At 40.8% G+C, this 23,208-nt stretch overlaps 1 protein-coding gene across 1 annotated transcript in view; it reads left to right on the top strand.

Moving 5' to 3' along the window:
- The window catches only part of LOC115369032 (matrix metalloproteinase-17-like), a 110,758-nt gene extending 98,956 nt beyond the window's left edge, over positions 1-11,802 (top strand). The window contains exons 8-10 of the mRNA XM_030065532.1: positions 521-673; positions 1,872-2,129; positions 11,301-11,802. Coding sequence (XP_029921392.1) covers positions 521-673; positions 1,872-2,129; positions 11,301-11,626 — 737 coding nt within the window. The 3' untranslated portion in view covers positions 11,627-11,802. The remainder of the gene's footprint in view (positions 1-520; positions 674-1,871; positions 2,130-11,300) is intronic.
- Positions 11,803-23,208: the final 11,406 nt, after the last annotated feature.

Below are 23,208 nucleotides of genomic sequence, written 5' to 3'. Positions count from 1 at the left end.
TTACCCCTGAATGTCGCTTTATACGTCTGAATTGCACAAAGTGGGTTCAGAGGCCCACAGTTTATACCAACAAAAACACCACTTTTCTGTAAAAAGCCTCCCAACGGTCTCAGTTTCACACACCAGATGCATATCTCTTCAGCTCAACCATAAGGTATTTCTCACTGGGCTTATCTGTGGAAACATCTGATAATCTACAAAAAGTGTGTATCATGTGAGCCTGTGAAAACAGCTACCATAGCATACATGAGTTTAAATATGTGCAAAGGTACAAGCCGACAATCACACATCCTGCACTCAAGCCCTGGCTATCAAGGTCCTTCACATGGGCTTAGACCAGAACCTTAAAGGCGGTGAGAAACCAGGTGAGGTCAGTGGTAATCCGTGTTATCGCTTAAAATTGCCTGAGGTGTGACAGTTTCCTCCGGGGTCATGAGAGAAAATATCAAAGGAAGAGTGATGGTCGGACTGAGCTACAGGTAAGAGCTGCTCCAACCTCCCCTGCTCCTCTCTGTCACAGGGAAGTATTTCTGGCGTTTGACGAGAGAAAAGCACCTGGTGTCTCTGCGTCCTGCTCAGATCCATCGCTTCTGGAGGGGCCTGCCCACCAACCTGGACAGCGTGGACGCTGTCTACGAGAGGCCTGGGGATCACAAAATTGTCTTTTTCAAAGGTATGCCACGCAGAATCTCTTTCAAAACAGCTGATGAAATCTTCAGAGTTGTAGTTGTAGCTGTTCCATTCCAAAACAGTTTCCCGACATGGCAGTTTTTTCAATTTGTTGTTGGAAAATCATATGGTGGCCAAGTGCACGATAATTTCCGCTTTTCACAGAAATGATGCATAAATTGCTTTTCATTTCCTGAGCGCTGATTCAGGACCAGTTTTTCTTGTGTAACAGTACACAAATAGTGTACGAGAAATCCGATCCTTTATCTGTGATTAGAGGGAAACACATGGAGCCAATCATTTTTCCTTGGTGCTGCATAACATATTCGTCCACGACAGTGAGAGCATTTCACTTTGTCATGATTGATTCAAGTATGTGAGTACACTGTGTCAAACAAGGCTGTTTCTCACAATAAATATGTTTTTTGGGGGAGAAATTATATACATTTACACCTAAAGGTTCTCTTCGTTTGATCATGTATGATCATTTTCTTCAAAATACAATAGCGTCTGGAACAATACATTTTATAACTCCCATCTGGTAGCGCTGGGTTTTATGTTGAGCAGTTCTCAACAAAACAGCTTGAGTTGTGGAAAAATTAACAGAAAGAAAAAATGTGCTCTGTAATTTTGTATATTCTGTCTTGAAAATCAAAAGAAGTGCAATGAGGATCAAATTCACATAACTTGCTCAAAGTAAACTGAACTCCTCTTCTATGAACATGATTTGGCAAACCTCACTTAGCCCGGTCACAGCAGGCTACTTTTTGTGGGTGCTTTCCAGCTTGAACTGCAGTAACAGTTTCATGTTCGCTTGGCTTGGCTCGGTCTTCAACGCCCCCTCAGTTAGCAACTAGCTTGCCTACTAACAAATAAACAACTATCATTCAAGATGATTGGCCATGATGCGGTTACAGTAAATGCTGCTGCTGAATAAACAATGCAATCTGTCATCCGTACCTGAATACATCTTCACACAACAAGCAAACACACAAAACTAGATGACATTACATCTTACCTCTTCTGTGCACAGACTTAGCCAGCCAAAGACAATTCAAGGCCTGTCACAGCAGGATATTACTGTCATCAAAGCCATCTTGAAGTATAATAATACATGAAAAATGATGTTACATATTGGGTAGTTCAACACCAAACATTGACTTTGTTTCCTCTCTTTGACTGGTATCTCCATGACCCTTCAGGTCTCAGGTACTGGGTATTTAAAGACAATAACGTGGAGGAGGGTTACCCCCGTCCAATCAGTGACTTTGGCCTACCTTTGGAGGGCGTGGACGCAGCTTTTGTTTGGCTGCACAACGACAAGACGTACTTCTTCAGGGGCAGTCACTACTGGCGCTACGACGACCATCTGAGACGCATGGACTTGGGCTACCCTAAAGACAGTACGCTTTGGAAGGGGCTGCCACCACACCTGGATGATGCCATGAGGTGGTCTGATGGTGAGTGATCTTAAAGATAACTCCACATTTGTTCTTCTTTTACGGCTCTTTGTACCTCGGTTAGCTGACAAATAGCTTGTTGGGATTGTTAGTAATGAGGAGATAGAAAAATATTAAATTAAACAAATAAAGGTGCCTTTAGCATTGGATACACTTAGGATGCACATGTGGTTTGGTTATTTACAAATACAAAAAACTTTCTAAAAGATACAAAATGATATTAAAAGGGAAATGTGAGGGAGAATTGCCTAAAAACCCTGAAGGGGCTTGAAAAAAGTGGCATTCTCCTGGCAGCATATTACTGGAAATAATTTTGGCAGTGAAGTATAAACAATTTGCATGGGTCATACCAATAATTTTAAATAGAAGACAAAGAAAAAACATAGTATAGCAAAGCTTTCTGACAACAGTGCAGCCCATAAAGTTTGGGCTTTGGAGAGCTGAAGGCCGAATTTGACTCCCTGAACCTCTTTCCTGACCCCATCAGTTTCAGTAGTTGCAGATTCATGGATCGTCTTGGTGAAGGACATGAAATTCACCTCTTGTCCATTACACATTTCCATGTGTATCCTTGCCCAAGGCTCCTCTGGAAGGCTTCTTGGCCCTCAGGCCTCGGAGTGCATTTACTGAACTGGAAGCTCCTTAAAGATGCTGGGTAGAGATCAATTGCTGGGTCACAAGCGAGAAGTCAAGGTTACATAAAATAAATAACTAAGATCCAGAGTCCAGTCTTCTCCCAGTCAGCCGTGCTCAGGACACTTCGAATCAGAGGCATTCGAGAGGCATTTTATCAAGTTCCTGAAAATCACAGCTGACTCTTAAATTTTGTCAAGCAGTTTTTTAACTGTGTGGCTCCTCACTTATCCCTGTGCTCCTTACACCGCCATGGAGACTAAGAGCCAACTTCTAACATGTCGAGAAACTTCATTGCAGTTTCATTTACTATCCATGATTATATTTTTTCTGTCACTACCAGAAGGTGACCACAGGTGAAGGTTGGAATGAAGATTGACTGGTAAATCGAGAGCTTTGCTATGTGGCTCAGCTCGCAATATACACTTCAACCATTTATCTTTGTGATTCCCCAACCTTCACTTCCATTTTTTTTATTTCTCTATGTCAAAAACATGGCTAGGTCTCTCTGGAATTTTGCTATGGCGATGGTTAGGTGTTTAACAGGGCCCTGCGGTTGTGTAATAATTGTCTGAGTTGGAGTTTTCTTCACACAAGCTGAGGCCTGTGGTGGTAGAGAGCTTTTCTGCTGGAGACTGATTAAATAAGAGCATGCCCACACTCTCACTCAGTGGTTATTGATTAGCACTGCGCTGTTTACTAATGATGTCATTTAGGTATTTTGTGATGTTACTTACTTACTTTTGTTTAAAGTTTATCCACAGAAGAAATAAAAAGAGAAACTGTTGCAATACTTACTTTGCTTCAAGGGCTGCTATAGATTTGTATGGGTGTAAGTCCCATAGGTTTATGGTATACCCTGGAGTGGTTTTCACACATTGATTTTGATTTTGTTAATTCTGAGATCAAGACAGTTGTTACAAAACTTTCCGCCTTTCTTGTTGTCACTGTCGCTTTCAGCTGACCCCTGACCCCGTCACATCCCCATATCAGCCCTATACTGCCCCTACTGTTCAAGCATGCATTGCATCCTGAAGACATGTAGCTTTAATTTCTGAGGCTGTGCACAACCATCGGCTCAATTCAATTCAATTCAATTTTATTTATTTATATAGCCCAGAATCACAAATTACAAATTTGTCTCAAAGGGCTTTACAGGAAAATACAACATCCTCTGTCCTTAGACCCTCACGTCGGATGAGGAACAACTCCCTAAAAAAAAAAAAAAACCTTTAACAGGGAGAAAAATAGGAAGAAACCTCAGGGGAGCAACAGAGGAGGGATCCCTCCCCAGGACGGACAGACGTGCAATAGATGTTGTAGACACAGAAAACAAACAACAAAAGATATATATGCATAATACAAAGGCACTAAGGTAAAAGAAACACAGGTGGCGGATGAGGGATGATGACGCCAGGGGAAGTCGGATGCACCAGAGCAGCCAGGGACCCGGGCCACACAGCCACCAACACCATGAAGACCTGGATCTATAATAGACAGAGCACGCACTCGGACAAACACACATCAACCATTCACACACACTCACACAGAGACAAAGGTGAAACATTAATTATCTGCAGAAGACTAATTGATAATTAGCTCCGTGAGAGCAATAATCTCGTCGGCAGGTGAGTGCTTGGGTTACTTCATTGAGACAGAGAACCAGCCCACTGTACCACTACCTGTCTAACCATAAGTTAGGCTGAAGAGATGAGTTTTTAGTCTAGATTTGAAAGAATCAACAGATTCAGATTGCCTGACGTCAGCAGGGAGGTTATTCCATAGGAGCGGGGCTCGATAGGAAAAGGCCCGGCCACCTGCTGACTTCTTCTTAACCCTAGGTAAGCAAAGCAGCCCCGCATTTTGAGAGCGGAGAGCCCGCGATGGAATGTAGGGTTTAAGGAGATGTGAAAGATAAGATGGGGCAAACGAATACAGGATTCACGAGGCAGCCGTCATGTGCACACCAACGTGTGGTTAAAAGCAAGTACAGGGTATCCGCGGGGTCTTGAAAAGTATTAAAAGGTGATAAATCAATTTTGGGAAAATTAAGACCCTTAAAAAGTATTAAAAAGTCTTATCACGACTTTATAAAGTCTTAAATTTTGAAAGTATTTTTTTTTAATCAGCTGTCCAAGAGTTTGAGTCCCAAAAACATCGTAAACGTGCATGAATTTATTCATTTTTATTAAAAAACAAAGATGAGCAGGTACATAAAAAACTAGGCTATTGTGGGTGCGTTTGTAAGTTGTCTCTGAGAGCGCCAAAGCAAGCAGGCGGGTGGAAATTCAGAAGCACAAAGTACGCTCTGTTGTATCAGTGGTGTATAGTCTATCACAAACTAAAACTGTTAAGTTAAAAATATCACTGATGTAAATGGTTACAGCTTGAAGTGGCGGTGAGGTATTAAAAAATATCGAAAAGGTCTTGAAAAAGTCTTAAAAAGGTATTAAAATTAACTTCAAGATTCCTGCATATAGCCTGAAGTATATCTCTGGCCTTACAGTCACTGAAAGGTCAGGGTTAACGTTATGAAACATTTGATCTCAGGTTGGCTGAGTGGAAGGTGTGTTGACTGACCCATCGGCCACCCCACCGACCTCCTTTCATGGACTTTATCGCTCTTTTAGTATTACACCACAGTGTTGTTATTTACACGACCACTAGAGGTCGCTTAACTTTGAAATGTAACCATCGGTCGTAACAAGCAGCTGTACAAACGACCTATGGGGTTGTTTTTGTGGCAGTTGGTTTGACTTTGGTGGGATAGATATGCTTTCATAAAGTTGCTGCACACATTTAGTTTCATAAATCACTGCTGCATATTCATATATTGTAGGGATAAAGAAATCCTCCCCCAGAATATATAAATAGATGTAAGCAGGTGGAGCTGGAGATGAGGTGGCCCGAAGTGATGCTGTAACACATGAGAAGCAGCAGCAGAGCAGCAAGACAAGCAGCCTGTCAAGCTGAGCTGACGTGGTGTTTAACCGGCTTTGAATGATGCTAACAGTTTCCTGACTGAACTCGCCGAACTGCTCGTTCTGTAGATTTTCAAAATGGCCCAAAAAACAGGTTCTCAGTCCTGAAAGCCCAGGCCGCTCTCGGTAGGAGCCAGGACGATTCCAGCCCGGAAGCTCTTTTCCCTGTCAGGTGTGTAGAGGTCTGTGTTCGCTCTTTTGAGCTTTTGCCAGCTTCGGAGGTCCTGCTCCAAGCTCTTTGATGTTTGTGTGTGAGGAGGCGCCAAATGCAAAATGGACAGTCCCACCAACAGACTCCCAGCCCCCTCCCACGGGGAATGGTAACTTGGAAGCATGCACACACACACAAACACACACACATACACAGACCTTGGGGCCTGGGAACTGGAGGCAAATCAAAGCCCATTGGCTCAGTTTTTAGGCTGATCCCACAAACCCACAATAAAAAAGACAAGATAAAAAAAGAGACACAAAAAAAGATGAGAAAAGTTATGGCGAGAGAGAGATGATATGGTGACACATTGTGATTTAAAGAGAACAGACTCAGTTAGAGCAGGATATGAGAAAAGGCAAAAAGCAGAGAGAATCCAGAGAAAGAAAGACAGAAAAAGAGAACTGGAGACACCTGAGGATGAAGAGAGAGAGACAGGAAGGCAGAGAGCAGCAGAGAGAAGAAAGAGACAAAGACAAAGAAGAGGAATGAGGAAGATACAGAGCACAGAGCATAAGAGAGAACAGATTGTGATCCATGAAGAGAGGAGCAGGAAGTGAAAGCACAAAGACAGATTCAAGAGACTTGAAAGATTGAAAAAAGATTCCTGCAGGGCCAGAAAGTGCTAGAAGGGGGTATGTGTATCTGTGTGTGTATCTGTGTGTGTGTGTGTGTGTGTGTAAGAGACCTGACTGGCAAACAGGACAATGACAGCAACAAAGGCAATCACCAGTAATAACAGTCCTTCAGTAGCAATATTGGCAGCTTCCCATGGTGCCAAATGGCCAGAAGCACCACAGAACATGCTTTATTTCAAAATAAATAAATAAATAAATAAAATAGCTGCAATAAATGCAGCTTGAATGTATTTTCATAATTTGAAAAAGCAAAAAAAAAAAAAAAAAAAAAAAAAAAAAAAGCTTACACCGTGTTATGATCCTTCATCCAAAAATTGCCTATTCCAGCACCACTGTCAGGTTTCTTCATATTTTACATTTTGGCATTTACCTGCTGTACACTGTGTGAATTACAATGAGTGCAAAAGTAGAAAAAGCACTCATTTGCTGAACAAACAGCAGCCAATAGTAAAGAGGGCAGGCGTCGCCGCGTTCACCGTGCCTTTGGAGTTTTCCCCTGATCAACTAAAGGGGGGATCCACCGAATAAAAGCTTAAAAACAAAGATCGAAGGCGTGTTTGGCACCGGTTCAGCTCATTTCCGCACGAGAACACATGAGCACATTTGCCACAGCGTTGCGACATGGGCCCATTCACAGATTGGCAACCAATGGCTATCTTTGTCAGCCGATGTAGGAAGTTTGATGTTCGTAAGCCAGTTAGTAAGACATTCTTCCCATCAGCTGTTGGTGTGTCCATGTGTGTATGTATGACTACCTTATTTTGGCTGGGAAGCTTTACTTACCTCCTACTTACCTCTTCGGTGCATTCACTTTTTTGCATTAATTCCTAATGCCGTAATTGTGTAAGATCATTGTAAGTATGACTTATTGTGTGACTTATTGTGTGCTTAAAGCCAGAGATACCTTCAGTTTGTGACTTTTAGACATTATTTGGAAGACTTGGGTCTTGTTTGGCATTACTTCCACATCCGAGCTCTGGGGGAATTCTTGCAGTGCTTAAATAATCCCTGATGTTTGGGGGATAGCAGCAACGAGTCACCACCTATTGATCTGGTGGAAAGATGCCCATGCTGTAGATTACTGTAAGTGCTGTGCTAACGTATTTGTATGCACTGATCAAATTACAGGCCTATTACGGGCCATTTCTCTGGATGAAGAATTGTGTGTGTGTGTGTGTGTGTGTGTGTGTGTATCAGATTTTCAGGGACACAAACAGATAGAAGGGTTTCCTCATTTGACCTGAAGCTGCACTAAACGATTTCTGACCACTAGAGGGCGTTGAGGGCTCAAACTCCATTTGTGAACAGAGTCCATCCTGCTACCGGGTTCATGATACAAAACCGAAAATTAAGGTGAAAAAAAATTGTTTTTGGGATGGGACTGAGGGATACATTTCAATCTCACAACTGGATCTTGTTGGATTATTTTGTCTCTGGGCTCCAATTTGAAAATGTGATGAAGCTGCAGACTTTCAGCTACAAGGTGAGCTGCTTTGAATGAGCTTTTTCTGCAGCTGCAGGGCTGATTACAGCAGAGGCTTCCCAAGACACGATTGATCTGAAATTTGGAGGAGTTTATCTGCAGAATGTGCAACTTCAGAGAAGTTTTAAACGAAGCTGAAGCAGCAAACGGGTGAAGAGGAGGCCAGAGGAGGAGCTCATTCTCAGCTGCTGCAGAAATTTAGAAAGCTCAAACCAGGACACAACAACAGGCTGACCGTAAATTGTTTTGTGGAAGGAAAACCCACAGTTATGACTCTGACTTTGCCAGGGGTCATTTTACTGGGGGAAAAAAATGCATGCAGTATTGCTTACTGTAGCGTTATGTAGGCCTGCTTTCAGAAAACCACAAAGATTTTACAAGTGTGGTTCATCTTCAAACAAAGACAAATACAACAGACACAACAGTCTAAGTACTCAAAGACGCTTATATACTTGTGTGTATTATAAATTTTTACTGAGTGAAATTCCTTTATAACAATATGTAAACCACCTTTTATACATATTTATGTCTGCACAGAGGTACCAATTAGTGTGTGCAATATGATTTGGTAACACTTTACAATAAGAGTACAACAATTAACGTTAGTTAACGTTAGTTAATGCATTAATTAATTAACTGTTAGTTAATGATTATTATGGCATTTACTAATGTTAATAATATCTACAATAACCCTTAAACAGCATATAAATTAATACCTTAGCATGAACAGCATTAGTACATAATTCTTATTATTAGTTAACAGTTAGTTAACTGTTACTTAATGTTTATTACCTGTTATTTAATGCTTATTACGACATTAACTAACATTAATTGTTGTACTCTTATTGTAAAGTGTTACCTATGATTTTTGAGAAAGCTAAGATGTTTTGGAATAGTTGACATCTCACACAACTTTAAATCATCAAGGGAAGATGATCATTCTTTTGTTTAAAATACTGTTTAGTAACATTTACAACTTATTCTTCATAAATATGCTTTGGCAGTCATTAAGGTCCATGTTGTCACTACTTTTGCAAATGGATGCAGGACTGTCGGGAAAAAATCATGAACTGCAGCCCATGTCCACTCTGTCTTCGTCTTTCATTCATTCATTCTGTCTCATTCTTTGCACTCAGCCTCCAACATTTAGATTAATGCAAAAGTCATAGCTGAAGGATAAGATGAGATAAAACAAGATGAGCGATAAAGAATATTTGTCCCCAGAAGTTAAATATTTCTTAAACAGATGACCATTTTGAGCATTTTTTAAATGAAAATTACTGCCTGTGGAGATTGAATTGCATACATTATAATTTGTCACACTCATATTGAAATTGGATTTGTTGAAGACATGAATGAAAGAAATGAAAAGGCACAATGTGAAATTGAATGTGATTGTTATTGAATTTAACTTTTAGCTGTAATTTCCCTGCTAAATATCCTCATATGACTGTGCTGCCGGGCAGCAGCACACCGCTTTGGAACAGCAGCTGTCAGCAAGGAAGCAAATTGATGTATTGTGTCTTCCTGCAGCCAAAGTCTTGATTGTTGGCTGAGGAGATGAACCAGGCACGCTGCCACATGGCTTGTGGAGAGCTGAGTGAGTGTTAAGCCAGGCTCAGACTGCAAGACTTCAGAAATCCCAAAATCACTGCTCTGCTCAAACTACACAACAGTCTGTGCTGTAATTCACATCTTTTCGTTGCGTTGTGGTGTGCACACAACACAGTGCACACGAGGTGCTCCAATTACAGGATCTGCAAAGTTCAAAAATTTCAACTCATTACTACTACATAATAATACTAGAACTACTAATCAAGCCTCACATGAAACGCAAGAATTGATGGCTGTTGTTGTTGTTGATGGTGAAAATGGCCAATAGTGATGAAGAGCAGCTTGCCGTTCTAATCACATTTGCACTCATTTGTTCGGAAAAAAACATAAACAAAAAGGTGGAAAGCCCGAATATGGCGGTGAAAATTGCTGGGAGGAGAGATTTTACAGAGGGAATTGAAGGTAATAAAGTCCCTCACCTTGACGTCAGCCTCCTCCTGCGCCCTCATTGGCTGTTGCTCAGTGCCGTTCGAGGCAGCGATTTGTCTCCTATGTGGGGTTTTTAGTTCCCGATCTCAAAAGTTTGCCTGTGACTGGAAAATCACAGCTGAAATCTTGTGGATCTTGTCGCCTGGCATCAGCTGACTGGAGGAAGCAGCTGCCTTCCAGTCAGTAATTAGGGAATAGCGGCCTCTTTTGTCTGAGTGTGATTTGTCTGATCTAACTGTGTAAAAGTTAAACTCGAATGAATGAAATATACAGTGTGATAACAGTTTACGAAAACCTCTCAAAATCATGTGTGGAGAAGATATTTAGATATATTGCAAAACCAAAGCATTTTTATTTTTTGAAGTTTGAAAAATTAAATTATTTGTATAATTTGTTTGTTGTTGGAGTATCAAATGAGTACAAAAACTAGCTTTTTTTGTTGCAAATCATTAAAAAAAAAGTTATTGGTAGGAGATTTATTCCACTGTACATGTTTTTTATTTGTTTGTTTGTTTGTTTGTTTTGTTTTGTTTTTGCTTTTTGGACAGTCCCCATGAAATGACCTCACATGGCCTCTGCTTCCTGTAAAATCTTAAATAGTGACATCATCCTGCACTAGTGGGTGTGCATTAAAATTTCAAGAACAAAATCTTCCCGAAACATCCGCTCTCATCCACCTGATCCTTCAAATAAAATTGCATTTCTCTGCCAAACTAATATCTATTCGTTTGCACTTGTGAATGATCCTTCCCTGCACCGTGTCCCGCCCAGATGTCCACAGGACCCACATAAAACCAAGAAAGTAATAGTCCATTTCATGGTCTTTAAATCCAGAGTCGTAGTGCACACAATTCAGGATGATTTTATGGCAAAAATGTACTTTTTTTTTTTACAATACTTACAAATGCCATTTTTCAATACCCATGCTTTTCATGTATGCCGTTTTAACACCTTTATCATTTGATGTGTTATCAGTCCTGTGTCACTCTGACATGTTTTCCAGATGAGGCCAAAGACAGTTCTCTTTCTTATGTGAACAATAAAGTTTAGTACTCGACTCTGTACTCTGCTCTATTCCATGCTGCCCTGCTCCGTTCCACTCGATGCATTTTCACTGCATTTTTCTCTCTCAGCTCACCAATACCAACCCTCCCCTCTTCTCTTTTCCCTCTGCATTTGAAGGCTCATCCTATTTCTTCAAGGGGAAGGAGTATTGGCGTGTGCTGGGCAGCGATATGGAGGTGGAGGCTGGATACCCCCGGCTCATCGCTAAGGACTGGCTACTCTGCACGGAGATGCAGTCGGACTCTCCGAACACAGACTCCAAAAGCACTGAGACGCGGGTCAACGGGCAGCATCACCCAGACCACGCGGAGAACGGATACGAGGTGTGCTCCTGCACCTCGGACACCGCGTCGCCTCTGGGCGCCCGCCCGTCGCCCTCCCCCGTCTGGCTCCTGCCGCCCCTCTGGACGCTCTCGCTAGCCCTCAGCTCCGAGCCGCTATGATGCCAAAAAAACAGAGGAGGTGTTGGGCCGAAACAGGAAGAACAACAGCAAATTGGCTGAGAGCAGAGGAATGAGCCAGAGACTCATTGGTGGGAGAGCCAGTAGCAAAAAAAACAACTGGAAGATTTTGTTCTTATACTTATAAAATATCACTTGGTATCTTTTTACTATCAGTTTGCTGTTATTTATTTCTCATGCCATTTGGTGGACACTGTCATAATGCCACGCCTTGCATTATGGGCAGTACACAGAGAACCCCTTACAGTTATACAGGACCACAAGCTGCATTTTTCAGTTTTCTGGTTAAAATGCCCTATCATCTCCACAATTAAAAAGCAATTGGGTAACACTTTATACGAATCATCAAAAATAAATGGTAAGTTAATAGTTAATCAAACTTTAGTTACCTGTTATTTTACAGTTAAACAATGAAATGATAATGAATAGTGTTTACTCTTTACATAGTAAACTATTTATTAACAGTTTAATAATGCACACAATATAACATTTTATATTTGTTAATGATTACCAAATGATTCGTAAACCTTTAAGGAAATATGTGTTAAACAGCTACAAACATTAGATAGTAAGATAGGGCTAGATATTTTATAACACAATGTTAACCATCTATAAACATTATCTGTCATAATAGCCATTTTGGCTACAATGAAGTTTATAATGAAGGTTAACAAATACTTTGTGAACCATCTATAAATATTAAGTGGAAAGCTCCTACAGCTTAATTAAGTTTATAGATGCATCACCCATATTTATGAACCAGTATTATATACGGTATTTGAAACTTAATAAAAGCATCCAAATGATGTTTATAGATGGTTTACAGACCAGTTACTACCCATTAATAAGTTTTATAAAATATCTGTTGCATCTATCTATGTAATGTATGTATGTATGTAAAATAGCTATTAACTTAAGTTTAATTAACTATCAATTTACTATTTATTAATGATGAATAAAGTGTTGCCAGCAATTGAATGGGATTCTTTGGAAAAATGTTGACATGAGATGGAAGAACATCAGTAATGATTTATTTTCTTCATGTGCAAAAAGTTTACAGCGGCGACGTCTGGCTGACATTCAGTTGACAGATGTCTGGCATCCTGGGACGCTTCATGTAATGAATGACGCCCTGCGATGCAGACAGGTAGACGGGTGAGCGGCATGCTGGGCTGCCAGCGTATGCGCTGTTGCCTGTTACCTGTCATTACAGCAAGTGCTTTAATATTCCTTGAACACACATTTAAATAAACACACATGTTTCGTTTAAGATGTGGCCCAGCTGGACCACGTTGCTCCTGTCATGTGACGTCTGGGCCGGCTGGCTGGATGGAGCCTCCGGTCTCCGCTGACTCAGATTAACCTCATGTTAACGAGGGCTACAGGTGTGGATTGATGAACTTCCTCAATGCCATTTTCTCTGCTTAAGTCCCTTAACTGCAATCCTGAGCCCTTTGAGGAATTCCTGGCCCTGTATCCACGGGCTCATCACTTTCTCCTCCGCCACAGAAGCATTCCCTCCCCCCCTTATCCGAGGCACTCATGGATCACTATTGATTTTGTTGTAGTTTTGTAATAACCGCAGATGGATTATGGTGTTTTGGTGGGTTACAGCGGTTTGGGGTTGTCGTTCATGTCATTTCGCTTGATCAGGTCATAGAGATCACAAAGCCCTTCCCTCACCACTGGACAAGTTCCCTGTGACGCAGGGGACGGAGGACGGATGGATGATGGACCGCCACAGAAAACCAGGTCATCTGACATCTTTTAGACAACATGGCATCTGGATTTATTCTTGCTGTTAAGATATATTTACCTACAATATAGACACAGATATATTTGAATTCAGAGGTTCCACAAGCTATTGCGAAACCAACTGAACTGTGTACATTTTACGCTGTGTTTTCTAATGTAAAATATTTTTGTAGAAAAATAAAGAATCAGATGCACTTTAATGGCCAAGTACAATCAGTGTGTGTGTATGTGTGTGTGTGTGTGTGTGTGGCTCAGAGACAGATTAACAGCGTTCACTCTGACACATACTGACAAAAAGGCAGCGACTCTGAGTGCTGGGTGTGTAATTAGTTCGTGTCATCGAGAGGGAGCTCATCCTCGAAGACAGATGAAGGCAACATGACAGCTTGCAGACACCAACTGGGAGCCGCTCTCCTCTCTCTGATGTTCCCGAGCATGTTTTCTTTAGTTTCGGCCACTAATGCTCCATCACACATGAAAACCCAATCATGCCAAGTGCATCGTACACCCACTACAAGTCTGCTGTACGCTATATGAACAGATTTGTTGGCAGGGGACATCTATTTCTTGCGGAGGAAAAATCAAAGAAGTAAAGTCACCTGAGCTAAAAATATTCAGCAGCAGAGATACTGTTGACTGCCAGGTATGTAGAGAGCAGATGCACTCATAAATAGTCACACACACACACAGTGAGTATCACAAACTGATGCATCGCTGCAACCTTCAACCTCACTCGGATATTAAACATGCACCGGCACGAAAAAGTGTGTGTGTATGTGTTTGTTTGCTTATTGTACCCAAAGGCTGCGGATGAAACCCAACAAAATATGCCGACCCAGAACAACACTGTGTATTCTGGTTTTTGAGGTAAAATGGAGTTTAAGAGTTTAAAAAGCCACTAAATCCTTTTTTTTTTTTTTTTTTTTTTTTTTTTTGCTAAGAGCAGCATTTTTTCTTCCGATGACACACTCCAGTGGTGTTAATTAACTGGTGTGGCTCAGTGCTCGCCGTGCCACCTGGCGAGCACCTGTTCCCTGGGGCGAGACAGCAGGATGGGTCACTTTCCACGAATTCATCCATTCTGGGGCATCATGATCAATTAGAGCTATCGAATTTTAGCGCACGAAAAAGGTGTTTAATCAAGAATGCTTAATGAAAACACTGTCAAAATTGTGATTTTCAAGATTTAATGAGTTCATTTTAATATGCTAAAACATTTATACCCGCAGGGCCTCTCCCACAACCACAAGTTGACACCTGGCACTTTCTGAGCCTCCACATGGGGCAAAGCACAGGCAATCAATCACCCTGAAGGGATCACACTGCATCTAAAATATCCGAAACCAGAGCAAAACCCCGCAATGCTGGGAACTTTTGATGGGATGTTTGACAGGAGCAGGCGGGGTGCTAACAGGTACGGTGAAAAACGAGGAACACATGGACAGAGGGAATGACAGACCAAAGGACAGATAGCCGTACGAGCAGACAGGCAGACTGACAGGCAGGCAAATAGGACAAACAGACAGCAACACATGTCAAGACAGAAGAGTAAAGATGAGATAATTTAACAGCATGTGAATAATTCACAGAGGAGAAAGTAAACAGTGCCCACATACCGTACGTCACTGTTCATGCAAGCTGCAGAATAGCATTATTGTTGCTGTAAAAAGCCCAGCAGAGACATCCGTGTAAACCACAAAGGCCCTCTTGTTCAGACAGACGCCAAATTCACAGTGAGACCAAGAGAAAGCTGCGTCTAAAAGGAAAAGGTCAACATGATGTCAATCACCTCTGGATTAGGTTTTGTGTGCGAGAAAGGGCTTACTGCAGACAAGGAGAGCTAAGGTTAACAATTCACCTTGGCTAAACCCACTCAGACATGTGCGTGTGTGTGTGTGTGTGTTTGTGAGTGTGTGTGGGTTTCCAAGATGCTCCTCCATAGGCTGGAGGGCAGCAGCCATGAAGGCAGGGGGCAGCTGTTGTTGAATTGTCCATTTTGCATTTGGCTCGTTCTCAGACACAAACATCAAAGAGCTGGAAGCGGAACCTCTGAAGCCAGAACAGACAGAGAGTACACAGCGCAGACCTCTAAACACCTGACCGGGAAACAAGCCTCAGCTGCAAAGAGACCAGGTGCTTTGCTTGTTGTGTTTTTGGGTCATTTAAAAAACCTATAAAATATGCATCAGCCAAAGCTTAACATTAGGGGTGTAACATTTTTTTTTTTTGCACCATGATTTCAGTTGATTGATTTCAACAAATATTCTTTCAAAGGCAAAAGTTGACTTAGACTATTTTAAAGAAGCATAAAAATGACTTTCAGTATATTTGTTAATCAATCAGCTCAACGTGTGGTTGGATGGATTTAGTTGTAACACAGCACTTTGTAGGTTGCATGGTGGATTGAACAGTTTGGGGTTTTTTTTACAATTCAGTTTTGTGCCATATTGAACGATTCATTTTTTTAATGGTTTGGTTTTACACCCCTAATTCATAAACACAGGTAACCGCCCTCCCGAAGGAAACCCCTATATAAAGCAATAAATCCTCTTTACACCTGGTATCAACATGCATCCTGCGTGATTAAGTTGCATTTGGATAGAGCAAAACTATATAAAACGCCCAGGGAAAAGCACCTGGAGGGTTAGTATGCTGCACCATATTATGAACTGAACCACATTATGAACCCTCTGGTACTTTGATTAAACTCACTCAGACGTGTTTGTGTGTGCGTGTGCATGTGCGTGCATGTGTGCGTTTGTGTTGTGTTTGTGTGGGTAAATATAACTCCACTGCAATTTGTTCAAGTGCTGCTGGCTATGAGCCTCCTTCTCTAACCAGAGCCGACACCTTTAAAAGTCTTTGCACCGACTGTCGGTAGCAAAATCCCTCGTACGGGCCCGGGCAGAACCAATCAATCACTCTGAAGGCACCACGCTGCAGCTAAAATATTCAAAAGCAGAGCGTTTGTTGTGGGACATATGCAACTCCAGCTTCAGCGAGGTACGAGACGCTGTTTCAGCACCGCGGACAGCGCCACTTGAATTTTCTCTTTGTGTTTAAAGTCCCGTCCATGTGAGATGTGAGCGGAAGAGGCGAGGGATGAGATGCAAGCATGCCCTTGTGTTTCCTCTGTTACATCCCCAAAATTTGGTCTGGGGGGAGAGGGAAGTAACATACGGCGATGTGAAGGATCTGAGGAGTCAGTGGCTTTCAGTTTCCAGCCTTTTATTGCCAGTTTTGGAAAGCACTGACTATCTTCAGGGAGAGACGAGGCCAAAACAACAAACGAAATGTGCCAAACTAGGAGCAAATTCACCATAACTAAAACTAAAACTCCCTATCAACCAGCAAAACACAGGAGGAAAATGGCAGCTCTCCCCTACAGTTTCCTGGCAAAATCGAAGTAAAAGTTAAATCATATAAACAGAAAATATAAACAGGGTTATAAACAGCCAAATACACCCATGAATTGTCAATGACTAGGAGCAAAGAAAAGAAGGGAAGAAGTGCAGCTCCTCAGTTCTTATATATGCCTCATCACATTAATACACTTTGCAAAAAAATACATTCACCTGTGGGGGAATGTGACACCTTCCTCAAGACTCTTTTCTCTTCACTCCTCTGGGTGCATTTAATGAAACAAGACACCCTTAAAGATGGCGGGCAGGGGTTGATTTCCGGGTCACAAGCTTAGGCATGGAGGAATGAGGATGCTTAAAATGAGGCGAGTGGGGATCCACCTCCTCCTGCAGTCCTAATCAATTAATTAGGCTACCTCCTCACAGGATGCAGGCCTGGCCTAGTCCTCTGTGGGACAGGAGTGAAAGTCGGTGACAGAAGCATGCCGAATCTCCCCCTCAGCCTCGTGAGCGACTGCTGCAAGCAAGCCTGAATTATTGATCTGGAAGTCTTGTCATGGCCTCTCTTTGTTTGGACCTCTCTTTCTGTTGTAAAGTTTATTTTATCAGACGTGGGAGTGAGAAACTCTGGTGACTTTTTACAATGAGATACACAAAAATTAGAGTAGATAACAGAGAACTGCTAGTAAACCATTAGTTAATACACAGCTCTCCTAATCAAATCCATTCAGAATCAAATTGTATAGCTCAGCTAATGATTAGTTACCAGAGAAATGACTGTTAGATACAATAAGTTAATGAACTGACATGTAATTGCAATTGTTCATGGGTTATCTGTGAATCCCTATAATGGTCCTTTACTTGATTCATAGGTTTGATTACTTCTGAATGATGCACTAAACGGCACTTAGTTTTAATTTTTGTGTCTCCTACAGCAAAGTGGTGCACCGTAGCATGTTGTTACCGAGTGCTGAGTCATTACTTCATGACCACCTATCCATTAGTTACCAGTTTAGTGCCCCTGTAAGTTAAATGATGCATCACATTGAGTGGTTACAGAGTAGTGAATCAATACTGTCACCAAGGCTCCCCTTACCTCCCTGTAAGTGAAATGGTGCGTCTTACTACTCCAGGCCAGGCACAAAATCAGTAACTAATGGACAGATAATCATTAAGTAATGATTCAGTACTCAGTAATAACTCAGCATGATGCACCACTCTAACAGATGACACAAACTTAAGTAAAGTAAGTAATGAACTGGGAATGATTTAGTATTCAGTAACAGCACCACTTAACTTCAGGGGACACAAAACTAGAAAATAACCTTTTCATTTACGGGAAGGAAAGGGAAGCTGGGTAACTAATGGGCATGCACTGTAGCAGCCAATGATGTAATATGATGATGTAACAATTGCCAATAACGCAACAATGTTTCCATTCTTAATGTAATAAAAGTCGATAATGCAATAACTTACCAATAATGTAATAAAACTTCTGAAGCAATAACGTAATAACGTTTTGCAAATAATAATATAAGGTGTCACAGGTATTTACCCAGCTAATAATGCAATAACCAGCCAATAATATAATAAGGTTGCCTGGTTATTACATTATAATCTGGGCAAACAAAAATATGATATCGTAATAAAACCAGCCAATAATGTAATATATTATTGTATTACTGGCAAAATGTTATTATGCCATTGGTTCAGATTTTTTTTTTTTTAATTATTGGTAAGTTATTACATTATCAACTTTTATTAAATTATTGGTAGTTATTACATTGTTGGCTGGTACAGGCACTCATAAAGTAATCATTCAGTGCTTAGTGACCACACTACTTTTAACTTGACAGGGCACAAAAATGGTGATATAAATAAATAAATAAATAAACTAAAACTTAACATTTTCAAACAATAAAAACTACACATGTGTAAACAAGCTCTGGAAACTAACCGCACCCAAAATTAAAAAATGGAATAATTTTCAATACCAGTAATTCAGTGGTGCACTGCACGGTGCAGCACTTTACTTTACGAGAAACCATTGCATTTAGGAGAAAATGACTGTTAAACAGCTGTCCACTGTAGTGACCGCTATGCACCAAAGGGTTATGGCATAAATGAGCATTATGAGGATTCACAGATAACCCATGAACAATTAATTACATATGCATTCATTAACATAATATCTTATAGGCATTTCTTGATTAACTAATCATTAGCTGTTCTATAAAACTGGATTCGGAGTTAGTCATGAACTGCCTGTTAACTAACGTTTTATTGGCAGTTAGTTCCTCATTTGTTCCTCATCTGTTCCCTGGTAACTACACTAAATTTTGTGTACTTTATCATAAGGCAGAATGTAAAAAGACGAAGGTATTCGTAAGAAAGGCAAGTCTGCCATCTCCCCGTCTTTGTCCTGTACCCTGTGTCTCACAGCCCTCGCCGTGTGCTTCCCAAAGGGTTTGTTTTACCGGTGAAATCCCTGCACCGACGTCCTGAAGGGAGCACTACAAAGTAAGATTATGGGGTTATCAGGTTAACTCTAGCCTTAAGGCTGAGATCTCTGTTTCACAAATCGATAGCTTCCTTTTAAACTTGGCTTGATTGGCATGGTAACTTTTGTGTACCTAACCTGCTATGAGGTCCCAGCTCAAAGCTGAAAACACAAAACTACTGCCCTTTGGCCGATATACGCTTGTTCTGGAAATGGCATCTTCGTTTCTGGAGGATCTCATTGGCATTCTCCTGGTAGGACAGGATCATTCAGAAACCGGCAAAATCTACTGTCTTTTCCCAGTGATGTTCTTTTTGAACGATATCGATTCTCAGTGCTGGGAATACAAATCCTTTATCTTACTTATTTATTGCTGAGATTTAGTTTGGTGGACATTTGTTCAGACCACTCTTCCTCCTCTATTTTTTTTCCTGCCCACAGTAGGCAAAATGACCAAATTTAATTTACACAGCCTATAATCAATACTCTAAAGGACTGATGACGGCACAGAAACTGCTCGCCAGATAGGATTATATTTTTGTGTTTGATTTGTACCCTCTTCCAAGTGCGCTCAAGTGCAATGGGATCGCAACTGACATCAATAATGTTGAGAATAATCTTGATAGGGTATTTAGCACTGCTGGTAGTCAATCAAGATAATTTCAGTGACAACCATCTCAGTTCGCTTCACACTGAGTTATAAGAAAATAGGACAATGTAGTTAAGAGTATACCAGTAAACCAGGCACACACACACTCAGATATTTGTTACACAGTTTGGAGTATGAGAGCAGGTCTGCTGGAGACCAAGGAGAGCAGGCTTGAAGTGAAGTCCAATTTAATAACAGAAAACTAGAGAACACTATTCCTAGAAAACAGGCACCAGGGAAGCAGACAGGAAAGGCCAAGATCCAACAAAGGCTATTGACAAGACTATCGGTACACTATATGAACAAAAATATTGGACCACTTCCACATTACATCTACAGGAGCTTTTCTGACATCTCATTCTAAATCCATAGGCATTAATATGGAGCTGGTCCCCGTTTGCAGCTAGAACGGCTTCCACTCTTCTGGGAAGGATTTCTACCAGATTTTCGAGTGTGTCTGTGGGAATTTTTGCCCGTTCATTCAGAAGAGCATTTGTGAGCTCAGACACTGATGTTGGACCAGAGGGCTCGACTCATAATCTCCGTTATAGTTGATCCCAAAGGTGTTGGATGGGGTTGAGGTCGGGGCTCTGTGCGGGCTGGTCCAGTTCTTCCACACCAAACTCAGCCCGCCACACCTTTATGGAGCTGCTTTATGCACTGGGGCTCAGTCATGCTGGGACAGAAAAGGGTCTTCCCCAAACTGTTCCCACAAAGCTTGAAGCAGAGAATTGTCCAAAATATCTTGGTGAGCTGAAGCATTAACAGTTCCCTTCACTGGAACTGAGGGGCCGAGGCCAGAAAAAGAAGCCCATAGCATTATCCGTCCTCCAGCAAACTTTACAGTCGGCGCAATGCAGTCTTGGTGATATAAGGCTTGCATGCGGCTGCTCAGCCATGGAGACCCATGCCATGAAGCTCCCGGCTCACAGTTTCTGTGTTGATGTTGATGCCAGAGGAGGTTTGGAGCTCTGCAGTTACTGAGGCAGCAGAGCGTTGGCCACTTTTATGCACTATGAGCCTCAGTACTTGGCGACCCCGCTCTGTAACTTTACGTGGTGCTGCCCCCTGGTGGCTGAGCTGCTGTGGTTCCTAAACTTTGCAATAATCCCACTTCCAGCTGATGGTGAAATATCTAGGAGGGAAGAAACTTCAGCAGCTGACTTGTTGCAGCAGTGGCTTCCTATCACATTACTATTACAGCAGCACACTGGAATTCACTGAGCTCTTTAGAACGAGACATTCTTTTGTAAATGTTTGTAAAGGCATATGGCATGGTCAGCTGCAAAATAATGTTTTACAGAAGACACAGCCTAAAAACACCAGGCAGTACTACCAAACTAATATAACACAGGAAGTAACACAGGACAGGCAAATATAATAGGAAACTCAAAACCCCAAAACACAAAAAGCTCATAAACTCAGGGTCCATCAATGAACACAAAAGTCCACGAAGTTCAACCCAGAAGTCCAAAAAAAAACTCATAACAGCATCTGAATCATTACAGTATTACATCACACCTTAACTGTAAAGCTAGTGACAGGATCTCTTATGCATAAAGTTCATGAATAAAAGGTGTAATAAAAGGTGTAATGGCATAATTGCAAGATAATGGCAAGATTTTAAAATATTCTTGAGGCTGCCAGGTGTTTAAGGGCTCTAGAGTGAGTATGTTGTCATGCTAATTAATGTTTGTTAATAATCTGAGAGTGAATTGAGTGAAAGATCAAATGCATGAACTCCAGCATCTCTTTCTTCTCTGGACTCTCTGCCAGCAGCTCAGTGTTGCTTTTAGACATAAATATATGTTTAAATTCTTCATTATTCATAAAGGAATATCTTGTAGCTCCTCTCACATGAAATATGGGGCAGGGCTCTTAATCTTTAAGTTCATTATTGCACACAACTTCACTTTTAAAGCATGGACACCACCTGATTTGTAAATCCTGGGTTACATCCTCCTTCATGACGCCACTTTTTCCCAACAGAGAACTGGTTCAGTCAAATTGACTGCAACTTATTGAAAAGTTTAGGGTTAGCAATGAATTTTCAGCATCCATAATTTCTGTTAAAGAGGTTTGTGATACCACCAACTATTGCCCACAGGGTGACATATTTCACTTGTTTCCAATATGACTTGACTTTCTTAATATGACTTTCTTGATATTTTCCAGGATATTAAGAAAAAAAAGTTGTGTTTTATGGACGAAATGTCTTTCGATATGTTCTCAGTGAGAGGTGAAAAGTGAGGAAATATCTCACCCCATCACTAAATTATTTTAAAATTAAGAAAAAGAAAGTCTGAAATCTGAGTTAATATGCAATATTAGTCATTTCTCAGTGCATAAAATGTGTTCCTGTGGTCAAAATGTCTCTGAGAGAATGAAAACAGTAACAGCCTTCAGATCTTTTATTTGATGATCTCATACCGCCCCCTTCTGGTGATTTTATTATAACAATATTATTACAGTGTTGACATCAGTTGTGGACTACAGCAGCTCTCACAAGTTTGTTTTTTTGTTTTTTGAAAAACATCAGAATACATTGTTGGCTCACACTGTTGTAAGAGACATGCATACAAATTATAAAAACTTTGCAGCTTCATCACTGTGACTGCTTGTCACTCCTTTCAAACAGGAAATGAGAAGTGTTTGTTTTGCCACCGGAAACGGAGAAGTTCCACCATGAAAAAATATAATAAAATATTTTCTATTTATGTCTTAATTGTGCTTTTTATCATTTACCAATGACCACAGTCACATATTAAGGCCCCATATCAAATTACATTTTCACTTGAAAGATGTTAAGACAAAGAAGAGAGCAATAGTAGTTATTTTAAATTTATTTTTTAATTTGTTCATTCATTATCATCATTATTATTATTTTTGGATCCCATTAGTCATCAGTAGCAACTACAAATGAATGAATAAATAAAACAATGAATCAGCAATAAACCTCTCAACAATGATAATTACAACTATGACACCCACACTCTATCAAGAAATAATCAGCATATAATCAGCAAATCACTTAATATATCTCAAAAATAGCATAGTACCACTAAAGAAAAACAGTGTAGAAGTTTTTTTTTACCTTTTTAAAAACATTTTTCCTTGTAAAATGTGTAATGTCAGTTATGTCAGTTTATATCATTCTCCTCTTTGATGCTATAGAGGCAGTTTTTAGATTTGCACTGAGGAAAGTTACAGTTTCCTCTCATAACGCAGACTGTCTCAGTGGTGAGACGCTTCTTTAATTCATTCCCACGTGCTTCTCACATTAAAGTCTTCTCATTAT

This window comes from Myripristis murdjan, chromosome 12, assembly GCF_902150065.1.
Source record: "Myripristis murdjan chromosome 12, fMyrMur1.1, whole genome shotgun sequence".
NCBI classification, from domain to species: Eukaryota; Metazoa; Chordata; class Actinopteri; order Holocentriformes; family Holocentridae; genus Myripristis; species Myripristis murdjan.
This window is presented reverse-complemented; position numbering and strand designations above follow the sequence as displayed.